We start from the raw sequence: 20,000 nt of genomic DNA, 5'->3' as shown, positions 1-20,000 counted from the left end.
AGGACGTTTAAATATTGAAGAGTGTCAACATTAAAAGTCTGCGTACGAAGTTTTTAAGCGGCATTTAACTTGTATCTGCTTCATTCGACTTTGTTATTCCTACGCGCATGCGGTCTGTCGTGGGTAAGCTTACTGGTCATGGTATGAATCTTGTTGACTCATTGCAAAAGAATGTATGCCTATTAATTACAATGACACTCTTCAGGTTACGGTATACTTCAAGGATAATGAACACAATCACTTGCTTTTTATTGATATTCTTAGACCTGATGTGAGCTGCAAATCGATTTTGGAAAATGTACCACAATCAACTTGCTCTTACAAAGCAGGGGTATTCAGTTTAAAAAACAGAAGTTACTTTTTTCATCTGAGATTTGCAACTTTCCTTGTAATAAAAGAAACCATTCATTCGCTTTCAAATGCTCCTTTCCCACTTTCTCAGGTGATAAATTTTGCAGGTGAGGGGAAAGTTCTTCTACTTAAAACAAATAAAATAAAACTAGTCTTGGTACCCTGATTCGATTACAATGAGATATCAAGGGAAAAAGCAAAATTAATGAAAGAGTTCATTTCGGAATATATTTCCGTTTCGATACTCATTATAACATTATTAAATCAAATCTGTGTGTGTGCGCGTATATCTCGCTCTCTCTCTCTCTCTCTCTCTCTCTCTCTCTCTCTCTCTCTATATATATATATATATATATATATAGATAGATAGATAGATAGATAGACAGATAGATAGACAGAGGAATAAAGATACATACATATATATGTGTATATGTATGTGGCTGTGTATTAAATTACTTAATATCAATAAAAAAAATCTGCCAATAAGATTTCTTAAATAACTAAAATAAGGGAGAGAGAGAGAGAGAGAGAGAGAGAGAGAGAGAGAGAGAGAGAGAGAGAGAGAGAGACTCAACGCTTATATGATAACGATAGTGCGACTTACTTCAGGATAATAAAATACTCCTTATCTTTTTAATTTTAATGTAATAATGCCTGCCAGCGGCATGGCAACACAAGAAAATGATTAACGTACGATAAAATAAATTGTCTATTTACTTACATCTACAATATAACCAAAAGGCTTCAATCATATATTATTCGTTTTTTAATATTCAACCATGACTTGCGGTAAGCTGAAACGTAGCCAAAATCTTATTGTTCTCATTTACTTTTTGACAGGTTAAATGTTAAAAAATTTCCATTCGCCTTATTTCTTGCTATCTATAATGTACACAATTAATGTATTTATAAGTAAATTATGTATTTATATGTAAAATAAGTCTGTTACAATGTTGCAGTAGCATGCAGGCCGCTAAGTTTGAAAACTGATATTAAAAACAAACGATATTCGGGTTTATATTCAAGCGCGCATAATGTATGCAACGTTTGAATCGATAAATAAAATCTGATTAATGACGAATGTTTAACCTATTCATTAGCCTTAATGACCTCCTATTTCCTCTGTTCCCTACGACAGGTGAATGTGACCAATAGATTACATATATGCCTAATCTATGGGTTAATGTGGGTTTATAAACTTATGCGAATTGTTTTCAAAGGCATATAGAAACCTTTAAGAATACCTAATTATAACATCATTCAATAAGTGTAAAAAATGTAAATGCGAATTATTTTCATAAGTATGTAGAAATCTTTAAGACTAGGCTACTTAATTATAACAACAGTCAGCAAAGTGTAAAAAAGGCATAAGCGAATTATTTTCATAGGTTATATAGAAACATTTAAGAATACTTAATTATAATAACATCCGAATCCTCACATTAAAATAAAAACGTTAAAAAAATCTTCCTTTACAAAGAACTCTGCAACATATCATCATCGCCGTCTTCTTCTTTTTCTTCACCGGCTCCTGCCGACTCCTTCATCTTCTTCCTGTTCGCCTCCAGGATCTCAAGAGCGTCAGATTTGGCCGCAGCCACGGCCGCAGCCTTCTGCGAAGGACCTGCGTTTTCTGTCTCGACCACCTTCATGTCCACCAGCACTTTGAAAGCGACGGATTTTTCCTCCTCATCCTCGCGCTCGTTGTCTTGCTGTATCGGGGGAAAATTAACCGCAGTTACGACCTGTGATTCGCTGGGAAATTAACCACTCGTCTGTTTAACGAGTTTCTTCCAAAGAAAACGAACCAGAGTTACGAGTTGGTTTCAGCAAAAAGTATTTAGACCAGTTATGAGACTGTTTGGTGGAAAATTAATCACACTTAAGAGAGCAGTGCAGGAAAAATAAACCACGGTTACACATGTTTATAGGGAAATAAACTACAGCTATTGAGTGACTTTAGAAAAAAATTAAGCGGAGCTACGAGCTGGTTTAAAGGAAAAATTAATCAGAATACAGTTCCGAATAACAAAAGAATGTGTCCAAAGTACCACATGAACCCATAAACACCGTATAACATCGTGATGTTCAGTAATATTACAATCAACTGGATTGTTTTCAAAGTACCACATAAATCTATAATTACCATATAACATCATGAGTTCAATAACATTACAATCGAAGCAAAAAGGAAACCAAGAAAGCATTCATGCTCTACGAATAAGATTCCTCACAAATTTGCCACTAAATACAAAAATCACGGTAAACAATTTCCAAGCAAAGGATGAACTAGATAGCGACTAGATGGCATTGGAAAGTTCGTTTATTTATTAATGCAAGTCATGAATTCAATGAAAAAAAAAATAATAACACCACACAGAGAAAGGAGTAAAAAATCCACAAGAAATGAAATAACCGAAGAGAACGCATTTTTCAACAAATGAGCTTTTTGTATAGAAGAAAAAAATTACAGATTTCATTGCAAAAGGCGCAAATGACATTAACGCAATGCAGTCTGTAAAAACGTATTTTAAAAATGGATAATACAGAAAAACGTACAGGATATATATACTTTGTAAGTGCGGATATGTATATATATATATATATATATATTATATATATATAAATATATATATATATATATATATATATCATCGGTATCAGCAGCGTTTGTAGGGCTAGAAAAAGAGAATGGAACCAGTAACTTTACCCCCGAAAACTTACTGAGAAACCGGAAGGCAGTAACTTTATGGTGTTAAGCTTTACAAGGACCTAATGGGTAAGGGCGGAAAATGTGCATCCACACACTCTCATATAATTATATTATAATTATTAGTATATATATAAATATTATTATTATATTATATAATAGTATGTATATATATAATATATGATATATTATTATATATATCTCAGCAAAACGAAATGTTACAGATGACCCATTTGCCACATTTAAAAAGATATTCAAATTCAGAATAGAATATAAATGAAACCTGATATCACCTGATTCTCTTGACTATACGGGATACATATAATCCTTCAAACACGATATGTCAGTGTAAGGTAAGGACTTCACAGGGCTGCTATTCAGTACGTATAATAAGTTATATGAACATTTCTAAAATTATTTTCGTAAACAATAGTTTTAAGTAAGTTTTCCTTTATCATTTTAGGTTGTTTCTGCGAAAAATGCTTTCGAAAAATGAGCAGCTCTTGGTGAAAATTCATGCAATGACAAAATTTACAATTGCAACCGTGGTATGAATTGTAAATAAACCTTTTCTGTGATTTTTATTTAGAGATTCATTAAGCAGAGAATTATTCTTTTGTAGAGATCCTTGTAACTGAACCCAAATTTTCTTCTCAGTACAAATCATTAACGATACTCTATAATTAAGGAATATTCCTGTCGATTCCGAGCGACATAATATTTATTACCTTCAGATATCCCCTTGCAGTATGTACATAGGGAGTATTTGCCCGGAGTTTTACAAAAATAAACATAATTCCCTGCCAATACTTCAGTACTGGGTAATAACTTAAGTAGTACTCTAAAAGAAAAATCAAATAAACAAAAAAGGTTGACAATATACAGTACCTTGAGATTACTCTTCTTCTCCTCCGGACCCCCAATTTCCCTCACTTCTCGTTTGAAGGAAACTTTTCCCGAATGGCTATCGCCATCCTCGTCAGAATCATCATCCTCCGGCTATGATTAAGAAAAGAGCAAATCAGTGTACCAATAAAAGACTTTAGCAATCAACCCCTACTCCCAAAAGGCAAAGCTGAGGAATCTAGGAGTGGGCCCTGAATCAGATGTATAAAGAATAATCAAATGAATCACAGCAAAACTATCTACCCACAATCAAGCTTTTGAATCATCCGTTACCTCTCTAAGCTTTTAATTCAGTCCTAAAATACGAGTGATTTCATAGTAAGAACAAATGCATATTATAAGGAATTCAGTTAATCCACACACTGGCGAAGACGCCTGATGTTTCGAGGACTTGAGTACTCGACAAAGTTACCTTCAGATGATCCCCTTCTGGCACCGACTTTTTCTTTAATTTCGGGGAGCCCTTGAGGCTGGCAAACGCCGAGGTCACTGGAGCATCGTCATTTTCATCTTCTTTGTAATCTGCAGCTGGTTCTGGAGGCTAAGAATCGAAGAATGACATGGGAGATAATCAGATGACTGCAAGCAAGATGCGAGATGAGATAAAGGCATTGAAAAACAGCCTGACAGTAGTCAAGCCCTTCCTAAATGCCAAAGAAGGAACAGGGAAATAAAATTATTTCCATCATCTTGTTTAATGTGCAAATCATAACAGAAATCAGTTATAAAAAACTATTTACCCTTACAGGATGATGATAATTTTGAGCACAAGTAATAATCATACTTATGAACCTATGATAAGCGACTTAATTAAATCATGTATGCCCTCATGCCACCTTGTTCATATGTTGAATATATTCGCAAGAGCAGTTTATAAGTGTAAATATGTGGTTATATTGAGATATGTATGATATATAAAACCTTCACAACCCCTTAAAATCATACAGGCAGGCATCCAAGCATACGCAAGCTTACTATAAGATTTCAATTTAATCATCTCTAATAATCAGGGAATCAGCAGGAAAGTTTTGAATCTTGAAGCACTAGTAACTAGAAAGGTATTACCCTCACAAACAATACCATTGTAATCACGGAAAAATTTGGAAAATTCTATGCGCTCTTCTTTTCTCCATATGAACAGATGTAGTCTATCGCCCCAAGCAGTTTATAAAAAATAAAAATAAAAAACCCACCGTGTTTTCTCTTTATATAAGTTTTTTTTTTTTTTTATTGGAGTAGCTAAATAATCGAAGTACACTTAAATACTAAACACCTGCTGTATACTTTGTATCAGAAGTTCTGTAGAGTGAGATAAGATAACCTTGGGAGTGTCAAAGGAAAGCAAACGTGTAGCGTTCTTACCTTTGAAGACTTGATTTCAGAAAAAACACTTTTTGAGCTGAACTTTCTTCTCAATGATTTTTTTGCCTAAGAGGAATACGATGGCATATAAACCATACCTAGAAGCCTTTTTAGAGTCAACCATACCTTTACAATCCTTACCTTTTCACCCTTCTTATTTACTTTTAGTGGAGAACCTTCGGTCAATTAAGGTGAAGACTAACTGGTGAAGGCTACTCTTCCCTACCGTGTAATTCGTCCTCCAAAATGACTGGTATCAACGAAGTTCACGTAGATTGAAAACCTTAACTGAGAAATATACCTACTATGCATTTCTTGGCCGTGTCCAATTGATTTTCGTTGATAAAATCTTTCCAAAGCATCGGATATGGATCATATTTTGGAAATAACTATTTGAAGCCACGGCCTAATTGGCAAAAATATGCACTGATGTCTAATGTTGATAATTAAGGCACTTATCGGAGTAAATCACAGAAATTTCAAGGGAAACTTAGCTAAATTTAGTAAGCACCCAGAGGGAGGCTAGTGAAACGTCATTACTGAAGGCCCTCCCACTCAATTATACTTTAGGAATGAAGACTCAGATGTTGGTAGTAGTAGTAATAGTAGTAGTATATGGGATTCTTGTTTGGTTTCACACACACAAACACCTACCCTACTCTCTCTCATCTTTCCGATGAATTATGTGTTTTAAGTAAAGTACAATAAAGGAGTGGGCATAAAATAAGAATATTAATTCTGTAATACAGTTCCTTGACGCAATTCACGTTTCCTTTAACTTGAAATATGCACCAAGTCTTACACACTCTCTGTGAAAACCATTGTTAATCTGGAGTTTCTGTTGATTCATATTGTCTCAAAAGTTTCGGTTTACGTCTACCTGCTTAGTCCTGCTAATGTAACATAACGCAAATATTCTAATCTTAACTTCCTTAATGCATGATCAGTCACATAATAAATCCTAAGTATTTAGTAAATCACACAACTCTCCATTTATTATTCTGTGCTTGAAACTGACACTAATGTTGTTGTAGGGTTGTTGAGTGGTTATCATGAGCCTATGTATTCCAGGTTTTATCTATGTTTATTTTTTTATGAATTTGAAGATATATACTGCAAAATCACGCAAAACGAAAGCACTCTAGCCGCCAAGAGGACATAGATGAAACAACAGTGACATATAATCTGGCTTTGCCCTGACGTCGGCAACTCGGCGATGTTTACTATTATGCAAGGTTACCAGGTATATCGGGCCAAAACATCTTACCAAACACCTAAACTATCGTATTTTCATTCCAATATGATTGTGTATCACCAGTTCCAAAAGTTTTGCATAACTAACAAGAAAATGTAAATAGAATTGGGTTATAATTGCTATGTATTCCTATAGTCAACGTAAAATTGTACAATGCAAATAGTAATATTGCAATATGTATATTTACCAAATTCCTTTGCTATAATGTTGTCATATTTATATAATAATAAAAATTCTTATTCTTTACCCATGGTATCACTAATGAAAACCGTAATATTATCGTAATTCTCAACAATTCTCAACAAGAGGGTCAAATATTTGTTCCCACGATCATTGTCACACTACTGGGAACACTGCTATTAAGCCTGATGTCATACTTTACGTCACAAGTAGCCTCCCTCTGGGTGCTTACTAAATTTAGCTAAGTTTCCCTTGAAATTTCTGTGATTTACTCCGATAAGTGCCTTAATTATCAACATTAGACATCAGTGCATATTTTTGCCAATTAGGCCGTGGCTTCAAATACCTATTTCCAAAATGTGACCCATATCCGATGTTTTGGTAGGATTTTATCAACGAAAATCAATTGGACACGGCCCTGAAATGCATAGTAGTGTTCCTACCTTTGATGTATCTTTTTGTTGGAATGAGGTGTTGTAGAGTGGAATATCTTGCCTAGTATCAGAACCACTTTTCCCTCTGAGAATGGATTTCGCTGGAGCCGAATTCAGAGGCGGAGGAGCTTTCTTGGGATTCTTTGTCAGGTATGTTGTCGTTGTTTGTGGTTCTACGGGACCGTCCGAGGTCAACGAAGGGTAGAGCGATGACCCAGTATCTTTGCTTAAAGACCCAACGAGAGGTTTACTCGTGGGACGTTCTTCCTTGTTGTAAGATGGAGGAGGTTCCCGAGAAGAGATGCCATAGAACTCAGGCGTTCCAGGGTCAGTCCTTCGCAAACCAATCTTACCCTCATTGCTATGAAAGGAGAATGAATGAAACTTACCGAAGAAATGTCAGTAGATACTTTTATATGAGTGCACAAATGGGTGTATTTATTAATACAATCACAACATAAACAATAGTATTAATCATGAATAGACAAAGCTCCTCTTTAGAGATTTGCATGGAGGACTTGTCAATTATAGGGCCAACTTTCGAATCGAGAGAGCCTGTTTATAATATGCACATCAACTGTTAACATAAAATCACCAGAAAATGCAAATGAAAAATAGCAAAAAAAAACAACTCAACTACGGAAAAAGCTGCTTCATATCTAATATAATCTAGATGACATCTCTCCAAAAATTTAATTGGTCAAAATTTTTCACCTGGTCTAAAACCTGCATGCTTAGAGGCGAAACTTTGCATTTTCTTTTAAGCATATTTATAAAACAAATTTAAATTTCAGGACTTTATCCTCCTAATTATAATCAGTTACCATAATTGAAAAAAAAGGATATTGGAATAAGTATAGGATTATTATTATTATTATTGCTGAACTACTTTTTCTCTAATTTATTTTATATTCTCCCCTGTTAACATGATTATTTTTATAAGAGAGAGAGAGAGAGAGAGAGAGAGAGAGAGACATACTTTAGTTCTCCAAACGTGTCAACGTCGTCTGTTCTACCAAGAGATCCGTTAAGTACCATTACGTCTGATCTCTTGCTCGTGGCCGACTTGGTTTCACTTCTGCAAAAAGAAAAAAAAATGGATTTCGCTTTCGCTTTAAAAGTATGAATACTGAAGGCACCATAAACTCTTCAACTCTTTAATAATCCGAGAAAGTGCATCTAGGTAACCAAGGGACTCGGCGAAGAGCATTTGCTACTGCTAACAGTGCTGCACATAAAGATCACGGTAGGTGGTAACATCCACCACTAATAAGTGACTTATGTGAATACTGACTTGAGGTGGAGAATGAGTAAAGGTGACAACTGACTTTAGCTACAGAATGAGTAAAAGTGCAAGCTGACTTTAGGTGAAATATATGTTAAGGTGATAACTGACTTCAAGTACGGCAACAATGAGTACAGGTGAAAAATGACTTTGGGTAAAAACTGACTTCGCGCGAAAAATGAGTCAATGTTAAGACTAACTTCAGGCGAAAATTGAGTAAAGGTGACAACTGACATTAGGTGAAAAATCAGCAAAGGTGAGATCTGACTTTAGGCGAAAATGAAGGTGAAAACAGACTTTTGGGTGAGAAATGAGTAGAGGGTCAAACGACTTTAAATGAAAAATGACTTAAGGGGATAACTGACTTCAGGTAAAAAAATAATGAGTACAGGTGAAGAGTAACTTTGGGTGAAAACTCACTTCAGGTGGAAAATGAGTAAAGGTAAAAACTGAGTTTAGTTGCAAAATGAGTAAAGGTAAAGGTTGACTTTGATAAAAAATGAGAAAAGGTGAAACCAACTTCAGGTGAAAAATTTGCAAAATGGAAAACTTATATTAGGTGACAAATTAGTGAAGGTGAGAATTGAATTTAGGTGAAAAATTAATAAAGGTGAAAAGTGACTTTAGGTGAAAAATTAGTACATGTGAAAGGTGACTTTAGGGTGCAAAGTGACTTTAAATGTGGAAAAGGAGTGAAGGAGAAAAATGATTTTAAGTCAAAAGTGAGTAAACCTGGGTGAAATTACACTTTGTTGAACACTTCCAAATGGTGCTCAATTAGCCATACAAGTGAAAACTGGCTAGAAGTGAAAATGAGCATATAAGTAAAAATTGACTAAGAGTGAAAATTAGCCTAACTAAAGGCCAAAATTAACTGACGATGCAAGAAAAAAATATAAGGCAAAAATGTATTATAAGTATACATTAGGCAAGATAAATCAGAGCGAAATTAATTATTCTTGAAAAACATACGAAAAACCTATTATGAATTTATATATACGTATAGGTATATACATACATCTATATAATATATACATATATATATATATATATTATATATATATTATATATATATATATATATATATATATATATATAGTATATATGTATATACACACACACACACACACACATATATATATATATATATATATATATATATATATATATATATATATATATATATACATACATACATACAGAGAGAGAGGAGAGAGAGAGAAGACTTACTCATCATCTGAATAACTATGGTTTGGGTAAGCTCCTCCAACGGTACTAATATCTTTAGGCTTGTTTGTTGTTCTTGCTCGGTGCCTGGAAGTAGAAAAAATTATATCAATAAGTTAGAAGAAGAATCACAAGAAGAATAACAATAACACCAAGATGAATGATTACAAAACTAACATCTCTTCGACAGGGAACAAGAAATACATATACCATATAAAAAGTGTGGCATACACTTCTATATAAATTATAATATATATATATATTCTAATTAATACTATATATATATAAGATAAATTTTAATAATATTATAATAATCTATAATATATATATATATATAATATATATGTTTGTATGTATATATATACACAAATTTATATACATATATACATGTTTATAAGTAGTATATTTAATCTACAGTCTGATGAATATACCGGTGCATTCTACTTCTCTATATATAAAAACCAAAGGTTTAATTACTTCTGGAGAGAGAGAGAGAGAGAGAGAGAGAGAGAGAGAGAGAGAGAGTTACTCACTTTCGATACACAAGGAAGCCACCACCGGCGAGAAGAATTATTCCCAAAAGGACTGCGAGGACACTAACAGCAGCAATCAACCCCGTGTCATCACCAGCCGCAGGAGGGTTGAAGATTTCTTCATCGACGAAAGGGACTGCTTCGTTATGGTCCGATTCTGACAACTTCCTTTTGTTGGGGAGGAAAGGCATCATAATGCATAATTTCACTAGCTTGAAAGCATTATTTACTCTCTCGTTAACGTTTAACGAAGGTAATTCACCTGCCTTCGTTTAACTATCCAATTATGCTTTGGTTCTATTTTAAAAGTTTTTCACTTACATTAAAAAACGCTGAGAGGATATATAAGTCTACCATTCTAAACTCGGTTAGAAAAGGACGCCATCAATTATGATGTCCAATCCTAGTCAACACTACAGATTTTTTTTTTAAGCTAAATTCTATTGGACCACAATATGGGCCTGGTTTACTCTTCCCAAAATTGCAGGATTAAAATTGTTCACAATCATGGAGAAAGAGCTCTGGTCAAACATTCATGCTTCCTTATTCAGTTAAAAGCTAAAAACTGATAAAAAAAAAATTCTTCCATTATTTCCAACTTAAGTCAAAGCAAATGTTCGATCATATCTTACTTATTGAATTCCTCCAGCGTGACCAAATTTCCTGCTTCGTCCATCGCGTAAACATTGACCTCGATCTGCCAATGCTCCTCTGCGTTGGAGGAGGACCCAGAACTGAGGTACTCGGTCGGCTGACCAAATTGGTGACGACTACGGTGTGGAGAAAATCCGGGGTATCTCTGTTGAACCTCTGTTGATACTTCAACCTCTGAGTTGACGTAAACTTTCGAGATCTGGAGGCCGACCTCATCGGACAATGTTCGTAGCTTCCCGTCAACCTGCCCCACCTCAGTGTCGTTCAGTGCCAAAGTGAAGATTGAACCCATGTCCAGGGACTTGACCTGCAGTTGCGATATTCAGGAGTCATTAGGGATTATATATATACACATGTATATATATATATATATATATATATATATATATATATATATATATATATATATATATATAGTACATATATATATATACATATATATATATATATATATATATATATATATATATATACATACACGTATATATACATGTGTGTGTGTTTCCAGCCAGAACCCGAAATCTGCCAAAACAGGAAGTGGCTGGCCGATTCGGGAATTGGCCGAGCGGTGTGGCCAAGGCTCGATTACTTGAAATCAGCAGTGTATGTATGTATGTATATATATATATATATATATATATATATATATATATATATATATATAAATGTGTGTGTGTGTGCGAGCGAGCGCGTGTGTTATAGAAAGACTGTGAAAACAGGTATTTCACGAAATCCCTGAAATTTCCAGGGAATTCGTGAAATCACCAATGCACTTAGGGACATTTGATCCACGAGGGGCTAGTGTTAAACACGGCGAACCAGTGATTCATCTACACTGTTTCACCGTATTTAGTACTAGCCCCTCGGGGAGCAAATACACTTATAGGGACATTTGATCCCCAATGGGCTAGTACCAAGCACGGTGAAACACATTGTAGCTACGCTGTCAAATTCAATTAATCGGACCTTGGCCACTCCACCTCGGCCATTCCCGAATTTCCCAATTTGGCCGATTTCTTGCTCTAGTCGAAAACATACACACACACACACACACACACACACACACACACACACACACACACACACACTTTATATCTATTATATATATATATATATATATATATATATATCTATAAATATACATACATAGAATAAATATTTCTAGCCTAATTTAGATAAATAGCATATAAAATGGACATTCAGATAGTACCCCATCCCCCTTCTCAAGGCTAAGAGGGGGGGGAGGGTGGGGGTGAAGGGAGAGGGGAGAGGGAAGAGGGAAACGGCTCGTAAAATCGTAAATCCGCCAAGAATAATAAACGTAACAAAAATAACATATTCTGTGAGATATTTTACTATAATATACATAATTGTTCAGTAATGTTACAGCTTACAATTATAATCAGAACAATGACCAACATTGAAGACAGTAAATGTGTTTAGTTTGCCATCATACCTGAATAAATTTATGCCATTTTTTTCTGTAAAACTATCTTTCATCTCTGCTTTATTAATAATAATAATAATAATAATAATAATAATAATAATAATAATAATAATAATAATAATAATAATAATAATAATAATAATAATAATAATAATAATAATAATAATAAGATCCCTGAAAAGGAATCTAGAAAAACTAGAGGCTGAAGTAGCTCCAGGACTCATGCAGAAGAGTGTGATCCTAGAAACGGCGCACATAGTAAGAAAAGTGATGGACTCCTAAGGAGGCAGGATGCAACCCGGAACCCCACACTATAAATACCACCCAGTCGATTGGAGGACTGTGATAGAGCAAAAAAAAAAATAATAATAATAAATAATAATAATAAGGTAATTCTAAAGAATAGTTCCGCACGGACGGAAAGGAACGTAACCGCGGATACGACATCCACTAGGGAATGGGGCATCCAATGCATTTTGCCGTGTTTAATACCGGCCCCTGGGGGTTAATTACAGTCGTCCGAATAAATATAACTTAAAATTCTTGTGCAGGAGGTAAAACTGCATAGAAAAACCGCAACTGCCATAGTCTAAGCCGCCGCGGAATAGTAATATAGATCTAACAATAATAATAATAATAATATAATAATAATAATAATAATAATAATAATAATAATAACAATAATGATAATAATAATGAGCGAAGGACAATAAAGCTCAAAAATATGAAAAATGAACAGTTCCTTCAAAAGTCTCGTCTTGGGGGCCTTATTCACCTGTAGTAATAACACTAAATATAAGGCGATAAAAATAATACGAATACCAAGGCACAAATCTAATACATGTCTGAAAACTCTAGCATTATATCCCTTCTACAAACATTAAGAAATCAAACTTTTTGCACTTACATAGATGACTTTCTTGCAAGTCTTTTGATTTTGTGCACAACAAGACATTTCTATAGGAGTTTTCCATAAATTTTGTCCCACTTTCTATGATAGTGGCTTGTACCGTTTTCTATATTTATTTTCAAGTGCTGCCTTTGAAGAGATCTTCTTGTTTATATACATATATGAAAAAATTGACAATTTTACCAAGTGTACGCAACCGTATAAGGATATCTTTATTTATAATTATATTTATCTCTTAAATGATGAAAGACTCAGTTACCAATATGCAAAATGATGCATATCATCAGAATAGAAAGAAATCTGATTCGTCATTGTTAAAAACCATTGTTGCTATATTAAATGATGAACATCTTTAAGCAAAAGCGTTCAATGACTGTTTGATAAATTTTTTCGTCTGATTAATTTTCTCGTGCATATGGAAAATGAATATCATATCCAAAAAAACATTCTGGCATTGTATCTACTTAACGCAAAAGGTAAAAGAAAGTCCTTTCTTCATGTTTCCATATTCTTTTCGTGGCACTAAGTATATGTTAATTACTTAACGATATGATTGCAAAAAGAGAGTTCCAATCTCGTGTATCCTGTACACGAGTAAAACATAAAAATTATACCGCGAAAAGCAGCATACGTAAGCTTCCAGGTTTGGTATGTAGTTTTATTATTATTATTATTATTATTATTATTATTATTATTATTATTATTATTATTATTATTATTATTATTATTATTATTTTAACTTTCACGACGAAATTCCATCACCAGCAAACAAAAGAATATCCAGTTTCAGTTATTTCTACTAAGGCAAGTGAGCATATGTCGCATGTAAGCAAATTTCATAATACAACTAGAATCAAGTATTACGGCTGCACGACTTGAGTAAAGTAGTAAGAAGGGTTTGATTCATACAATTTTATTTTAAGGTCCCTGTTACTCAGAAAATCAAGATTCGAAAATGCTCGGCATTAAAAGACTTGCTAATATAATTACATTGCTTTTATATCTTAATGCAGTGTACACTGTATTCACTACATTCTCTATACAACAATGCCGGTTCAAATTATAGGCATGGTTCTATACTAAGATATTGAATAAATAATAATAATAATAATAATAATAATAATAATAATAATAATAATAACACCATCCCCCACCAACAGAAAGGCTGCAGAAGGAAGTGTAGGGGCACAAAAGACCAGCTCCTGATAGACAAAATGGTAATGAAGAACAGTAGAGAAGAAACCAACCTAAGCATGGCATGGATAGACTATAAGAAAGCCTTCGACATGATACCACACACATGGCTAATAGAATGCCTGAAAATATATGGGGCAGAGGAAAATACCATCAGCTTCCTCAAAAATACAATGCGCAACTGGAATACAATCCTTACAAGCTCTGGAATAAGACTAGCAGAGTTAATATCAGGAGAGGGATCTTCCAGGGCGACTCACTGTCCCCACTACTCTTCGTAGTAGCCATGATTCCCATGACAAAAGTACTAACAGAAGATGGATGTCGGGTACCAACTCAAGAAAAGAGGCAACAGAATCAACCATCTGATGTTCATGGACGACATCAAGCTGTATGGTAAGAGCATCAAGGAAATAGATACCCTAATCCAGACTGTAAGGATTGTATCTGAGGACATCAGGATGGAGTTTGGAATAGAAAAAATGCGCCTTAGTCAACATACAAAAAGGCAAAGTAACGAGAACTGAAGGGATAAAGCTACCAGATGGGAACAACATCAAACACATAGATGAGACAGGATACAAATACCTGGGAATAATGGAAGGAGGAGATATAAAACACCAAGAGATGAAGGACACGATCAGGAAAGAATATATGCAGAGACTCAAGGCGATACTCAAGTCAAAACTCAACGCCGGAAATATGATAAAAGCATAAACACATGGCAGTGCCAGTAATCAGATACAGCGCAGGAATAGTGGAATGGACGAAGGCAGAACTCCGCAGCATAGATCAGAAAACCAGGAAACATATGACAATACACAAAGCACTACACCCAAGAGCAAATACGGACAGACTATACATAACACGAAAGGAAGGAGGGAGAGGACTACTAAGTATAGAGGACTGCGTCAACATCGAAAACAGAGCACTGGGGCAATATCTGAAAACCAGTGAAGACGAGTGCTCTAAAGCGTGCATGGGAAGAAGGACTAATAAAAGCAGCGAAGACCCAGAAATATACAGAGACAGGAGAAAGACAGAAAGAACAGAGGACTGGCACAACAAACCAATGCATGGACAATACATGAGACAGACTAAAGAACTAGCCAGCGATGACAATTGGCAATGGCTACAGAGGGGAGAGCTAAAGAAGGAAACTGAAGGAATGATAACAGCGGCACAAGATCAGGCCCTAAGAACCAGATATGTTCAAAGTACGATAGACGGAAATAACATCTCTCCCATAATTATGTAGGAAGTGCAATACGAAAAGTGAAACCATAAACCACATAGCAAGTGAATGCCCGGCACTTGCACAGAACCAGTACAAAAAGAGGCATGATTCAGTAGCAAAAGCCCTCCACTGGAGCCTGTGCAAGAAACATCAGCTACCTTGCAGTAATAAGTGGTACGAGCACCAACCTGAAGGAGTGATAGAAAACGATCAGGCAAAGATCCTCTGGGACTATGGTATCAGAACGGATAGGGTGATACGTACAAACAGACCAGACGTGACGTTGATTGACAAGGTCAAGAAGAAAGTATCACTCATTGATGTCGCAATACCATGGGACACCAGAGTTGAAGAGAAAGAGAGGGAAAAATTGGATAAGTATCAAGATCTGAAAATAGAAATAAGAAGGATATGGATATGCCAGTGGAAATCGTACCCATAATCATAGGAGCACTAGGCACGATCCCAAAATCCCTGAAAAGGAATCTAGAAAAACTAGAGGCTGAAGTAGCTCCAGGACTCATGCAGAGAGTGTGATCCTAGAAACGGCACACATAGTAAGAAGAGTGATGGACTCCTAAGGAGGCAGGATGCAACCCGGAACCCCACACTATAAATACCACCCAGTCGAATTGGAGGACTGTGATAGAGCAAAAAAAAAAAAAAAAAAAAAAAAAAAAAAAAAAAAAAAAATAATAATAATAATAATAATAATAATGATAATAATAATAATAATAATAATAATAATAATAATAATAAAAATAATGATAATTTTACAGAAGACACAATTTAATGCACTTAATATCATCTTGTTTTAGCTTAATTAGAATTGAACATTTAACAAAGGATATCCTCGTCCACTGAAATAAACTGGTGCATCGTTTGGATTAAAGATACTGAGAGCAGGTTAGGAGTTAAATTTAAATTTAATCAAAGAATAAATATGAAATATCTTGAAGTATTCACAGTACATGCATCTGTGTCACACGGTTTTATTCTGGAAGCTAAAAACGACAGAGTGGAGCAAACTATTTAGCTTTAGTTAGTCACTAAAAATTCTAACGTCTTCTCTAAAGTTAACAGAAAATGAAATAAATGGAGTCATGTTATGAGTAACTAAATCATTTTTAGAGAGCATTTGTTCTGTAAACAAAATTTAAAATCACAATAATTATAAATAGGTGATAATGCAACAATGCATATATATATATATATATATATATATATATATATATATATATATATATATATATATATATAATATGTAATCAGTATATTATATTAAAAACAATCAAAACAAAGTTGGATGTTACTTGAAAGATGAAATGACAGTTTAAGTACTTACGACGATAGTTACTTCTTCTGTTGCATGATTAACAGCATCTAATGCTTTGACCTTAATCTGACATCCCTCTCCTTCACACGAAAATTCGCTCTTGACATAGATGGCACCTGTGTCCTTCTCGATGGAGAATCCTGCAACCTCGTTGGTTATTGAATAACTGATCTTTTCACCCAAGCTGCTATCCTTGAGGTCACCGTCATCAGCCTACGAAGGTGTTTGATGAAGAGAAGTAATTTAAAGTCTATTTCAAAGTTCTCTCTCTCTCTCTCTCTCTCTCTCTCTCTCTCTCTCTCTCTCTCTTCGGATACTGGGAAGCCATGCTCAATTTTCTTGAAATATTTGAGTAAAAAAAAAGGAAAAATAAATAACAAAACTTTAATTTGTCTATGGGTAACACAGCAAATATTTTGAGAACCGGTACCCCAATCTGGGTGGTGTTCGAATATGATTATGAAGCCTTTTTTTTTATTAATATTAAATAAAGCTTTTATTTATACTTCTTAAAATCAGTTATTGGAATAAATTCTGAGCAAGTGGAAAAGAATTTTTCTATCGTCTCAGGGCAGCCCTTAGAACACGGACTTTGAAATAATGAACGTTTAAGAAGTAAGTCACCAATACTATAAAAGTTATGGAACTTCACACTGAAAAAAAAAAAGTTGGTGACAGGAGCAAAGATTAACCTTTGGTTCGACCAAAGAAACATAAAATATATTCGTAAATGGGCACTCGTCTTTTATAACTGAACATATTTTCTTTCTGTTTGTTAATGGACTTATGAATTCAAATGGAAACGCTTCAATAAATAAATTAATTCGTCTTATTTCTTCTATCTTAACTAACGCAAACTGGCCAAAAAATGAATCTTTCAAATGGGCATCTTCAATGCCAATTTACCAGCTCGCTTTTACGTAGTTCCGATACCGACCTCTGATAATCTAGTCATTAACTGGGCGCACTTACGTCACTCAACTGACCTGTAGAGTGGTAACTGGTCCGACGATCTTCTGCAGGGCTACGTCTTTTGGATAGAAGACCGTTTCGGCCCCTGAGCTTGGAATTTGGAAAAAAGGGTCCTCGTCGTTCAAGTTGATTATGGAAATTAAGACCATGGCCTCATTCCTACACAAAAGGGAGGGCACTGTAATTTTTATCTTCTTAAATATAAAAAATAATAAATGTACATATTTGCAAAACTTACAACGCCTGCATCATGAAAGACTGAACAGAAAAAATAGAAGATAAATAAAAGAATATAAACGTACAAATTTGCAAAACTTACAACACCTGCATCATGAATGACTAAACAGAAAAAAAATACAAAGCGTGAATATGTCCAAAAACATGGATGTTACGACTTCGCACGTGAGTTCCATCATGGGAATAGGTTACATTAGACTTTATTAGGTACACAGTGACATGTATTCATATACGTATTCCATGATGAAACCATAGTGTATATATATATATACATACTTATATATATATATATATATATATATATATATATATATATATATATATATATTATATATATATATATGCATATATATATATATATATATATATATATATATATATATATATATATATATATATATATATATATTCCATACTGCTGCGTATGCCCATGGTATTCCTTAAGGCAATACCGTCTAAGGATAAATGACTCTGTTATAAAAAAACTGAGAATCACAACCATCGTGGAATCAAAGTAGGTTTCAAGGTGAGCAATCAGTTGATTCCATGAGATTCATGATTACTGTTTAAGTGATCAAGCATTCGCATGTCTCTCTCTTTCTCTCTCTCTCTCTCTCTTTAAAGGGAAATAACCTTAACCTCAGGGAACCCCAATAAAGAATGACTAGGTGACTTACGCAAATTGTCGCTGAAGCGATTATGATCAAACTCTGCCACAATTTGGGTTCAAGCAAGATGTAAGATGATAAAGTGAGTTGCGCATAGGCCGTCACATGGCGAGCTCATGGTAGTCACTGGGAAAACCAGTAGCTCAGTACCTTCTTCCCCTTGAATGTGGTAGCAGCTAGGTCTGATTTTCTCGATTTTGTGACAATCCTTGAGGATTTTAATGGCATGCAAGGAGTGACCTTGAGTGAAACTTTGAAACCTTTTGTAATATTATAGAATTTAGGTCAAATGCCAAGCGCTGAGACCTACGGGGTCTTTCAGCGCTGAAATGGAAACTGAGTAAAAAGGTCCGAAAGGAAGGCGTAGCTGGAGGAAAACGTCACACTTCCTCTATGAATCATTTGTTAGGAGAAGGTGGAAAGTACGATGGAAGAAAGAGAAAATGAAAGGAGGTCCAGTAAAAGGAATGAGAGGGGTTGCAGCTAGGGGCCGAAGAAACGCTGCAAAGAACCTTAAGCAATGCCCACAGTGCAACGCTTGAGGTGCACTGACGGCACTACGCCCTTATGGGTACTAGATACATATATATAATTTTAATAACCACAATGCCCTCTTAATATTTCGAATTCTTCACACTGTTTTGATAGACCTGGCACTACAAAGCCTTAAAGCCACATGCAGGATTTCGAGAAGTTCAGAGGGCATTATGGTTATTAAAATATAATATATATACAATATATATTCATATATATATATATATTCATATAAACCATAAGTTCCTACCCTAGACGATCTTAATTGTTTAAAAATTACAATGAGGAGAATGGAACTAACACTATATTATTCATACATACATACACACAAATATATATGTATATATATATATATATATATATATATATATATATATATATATATATATATATATATATAAGTCGATGTTACTTTCATTATCCTAATATTTCCATTATAATTTTAAAACAATGATCGTCGTGGGAACTGGTAAAACTTTATTATTTTTCAAACGTGTTAATTCAAGATATCTATATTTACTATTGTTACCTGGAAAGGCTCTGGACCGTCTTGTCCTCACAAGGACCT

The 20,000-nt window shown here is 34.5% G+C and overlaps 1 protein-coding gene across 1 annotated transcript in view; it reads right to left on the bottom strand.

Moving 5' to 3' along the window:
• Nucleotides 1-976: 976 nt before the first annotated feature.
• LOC135206317 (cadherin-87A-like) overlaps nt 977-20,000 on the bottom strand; it is a 41,999-nt gene continuing 22,975 nt past the window's right edge. The window contains exons 13-23 of the mRNA XM_064237739.1: nt 19,962-20,000; nt 18,008-18,152; nt 17,031-17,234; nt 10,876-11,204; nt 10,244-10,411; nt 9,714-9,797; nt 8,178-8,276; nt 7,208-7,559; nt 4,380-4,508; nt 3,950-4,060; nt 977-2,063 (exon numbers count right to left, since the gene is read on the bottom strand). The exon at nt 19,962-20,000 is cut by the window's right edge and continues 115 nt beyond it. Of these exons, the coding sequence (XP_064093809.1) occupies nt 1,824-2,063; nt 3,950-4,060; nt 4,380-4,508; nt 7,208-7,559; nt 8,178-8,276; nt 9,714-9,797; nt 10,244-10,411; nt 10,876-11,204; nt 17,031-17,234; nt 18,008-18,152; nt 19,962-20,000 (1,900 nt within the window). The 3' untranslated portion in view covers nt 977-1,823. The remainder of the gene's footprint in view (nt 2,064-3,949; nt 4,061-4,379; nt 4,509-7,207; nt 7,560-8,177; nt 8,277-9,713; nt 9,798-10,243; nt 10,412-10,875; nt 11,205-17,030; nt 17,235-18,007; nt 18,153-19,961) is intronic.

Source organism: Macrobrachium nipponense, chromosome 29 (assembly GCF_015104395.2).
Source record: "Macrobrachium nipponense isolate FS-2020 chromosome 29, ASM1510439v2, whole genome shotgun sequence".
NCBI lineage: Eukaryota > Metazoa > Arthropoda > Malacostraca > Decapoda > Palaemonidae > Macrobrachium > Macrobrachium nipponense.
This window is presented reverse-complemented; position numbering and strand designations above follow the sequence as displayed.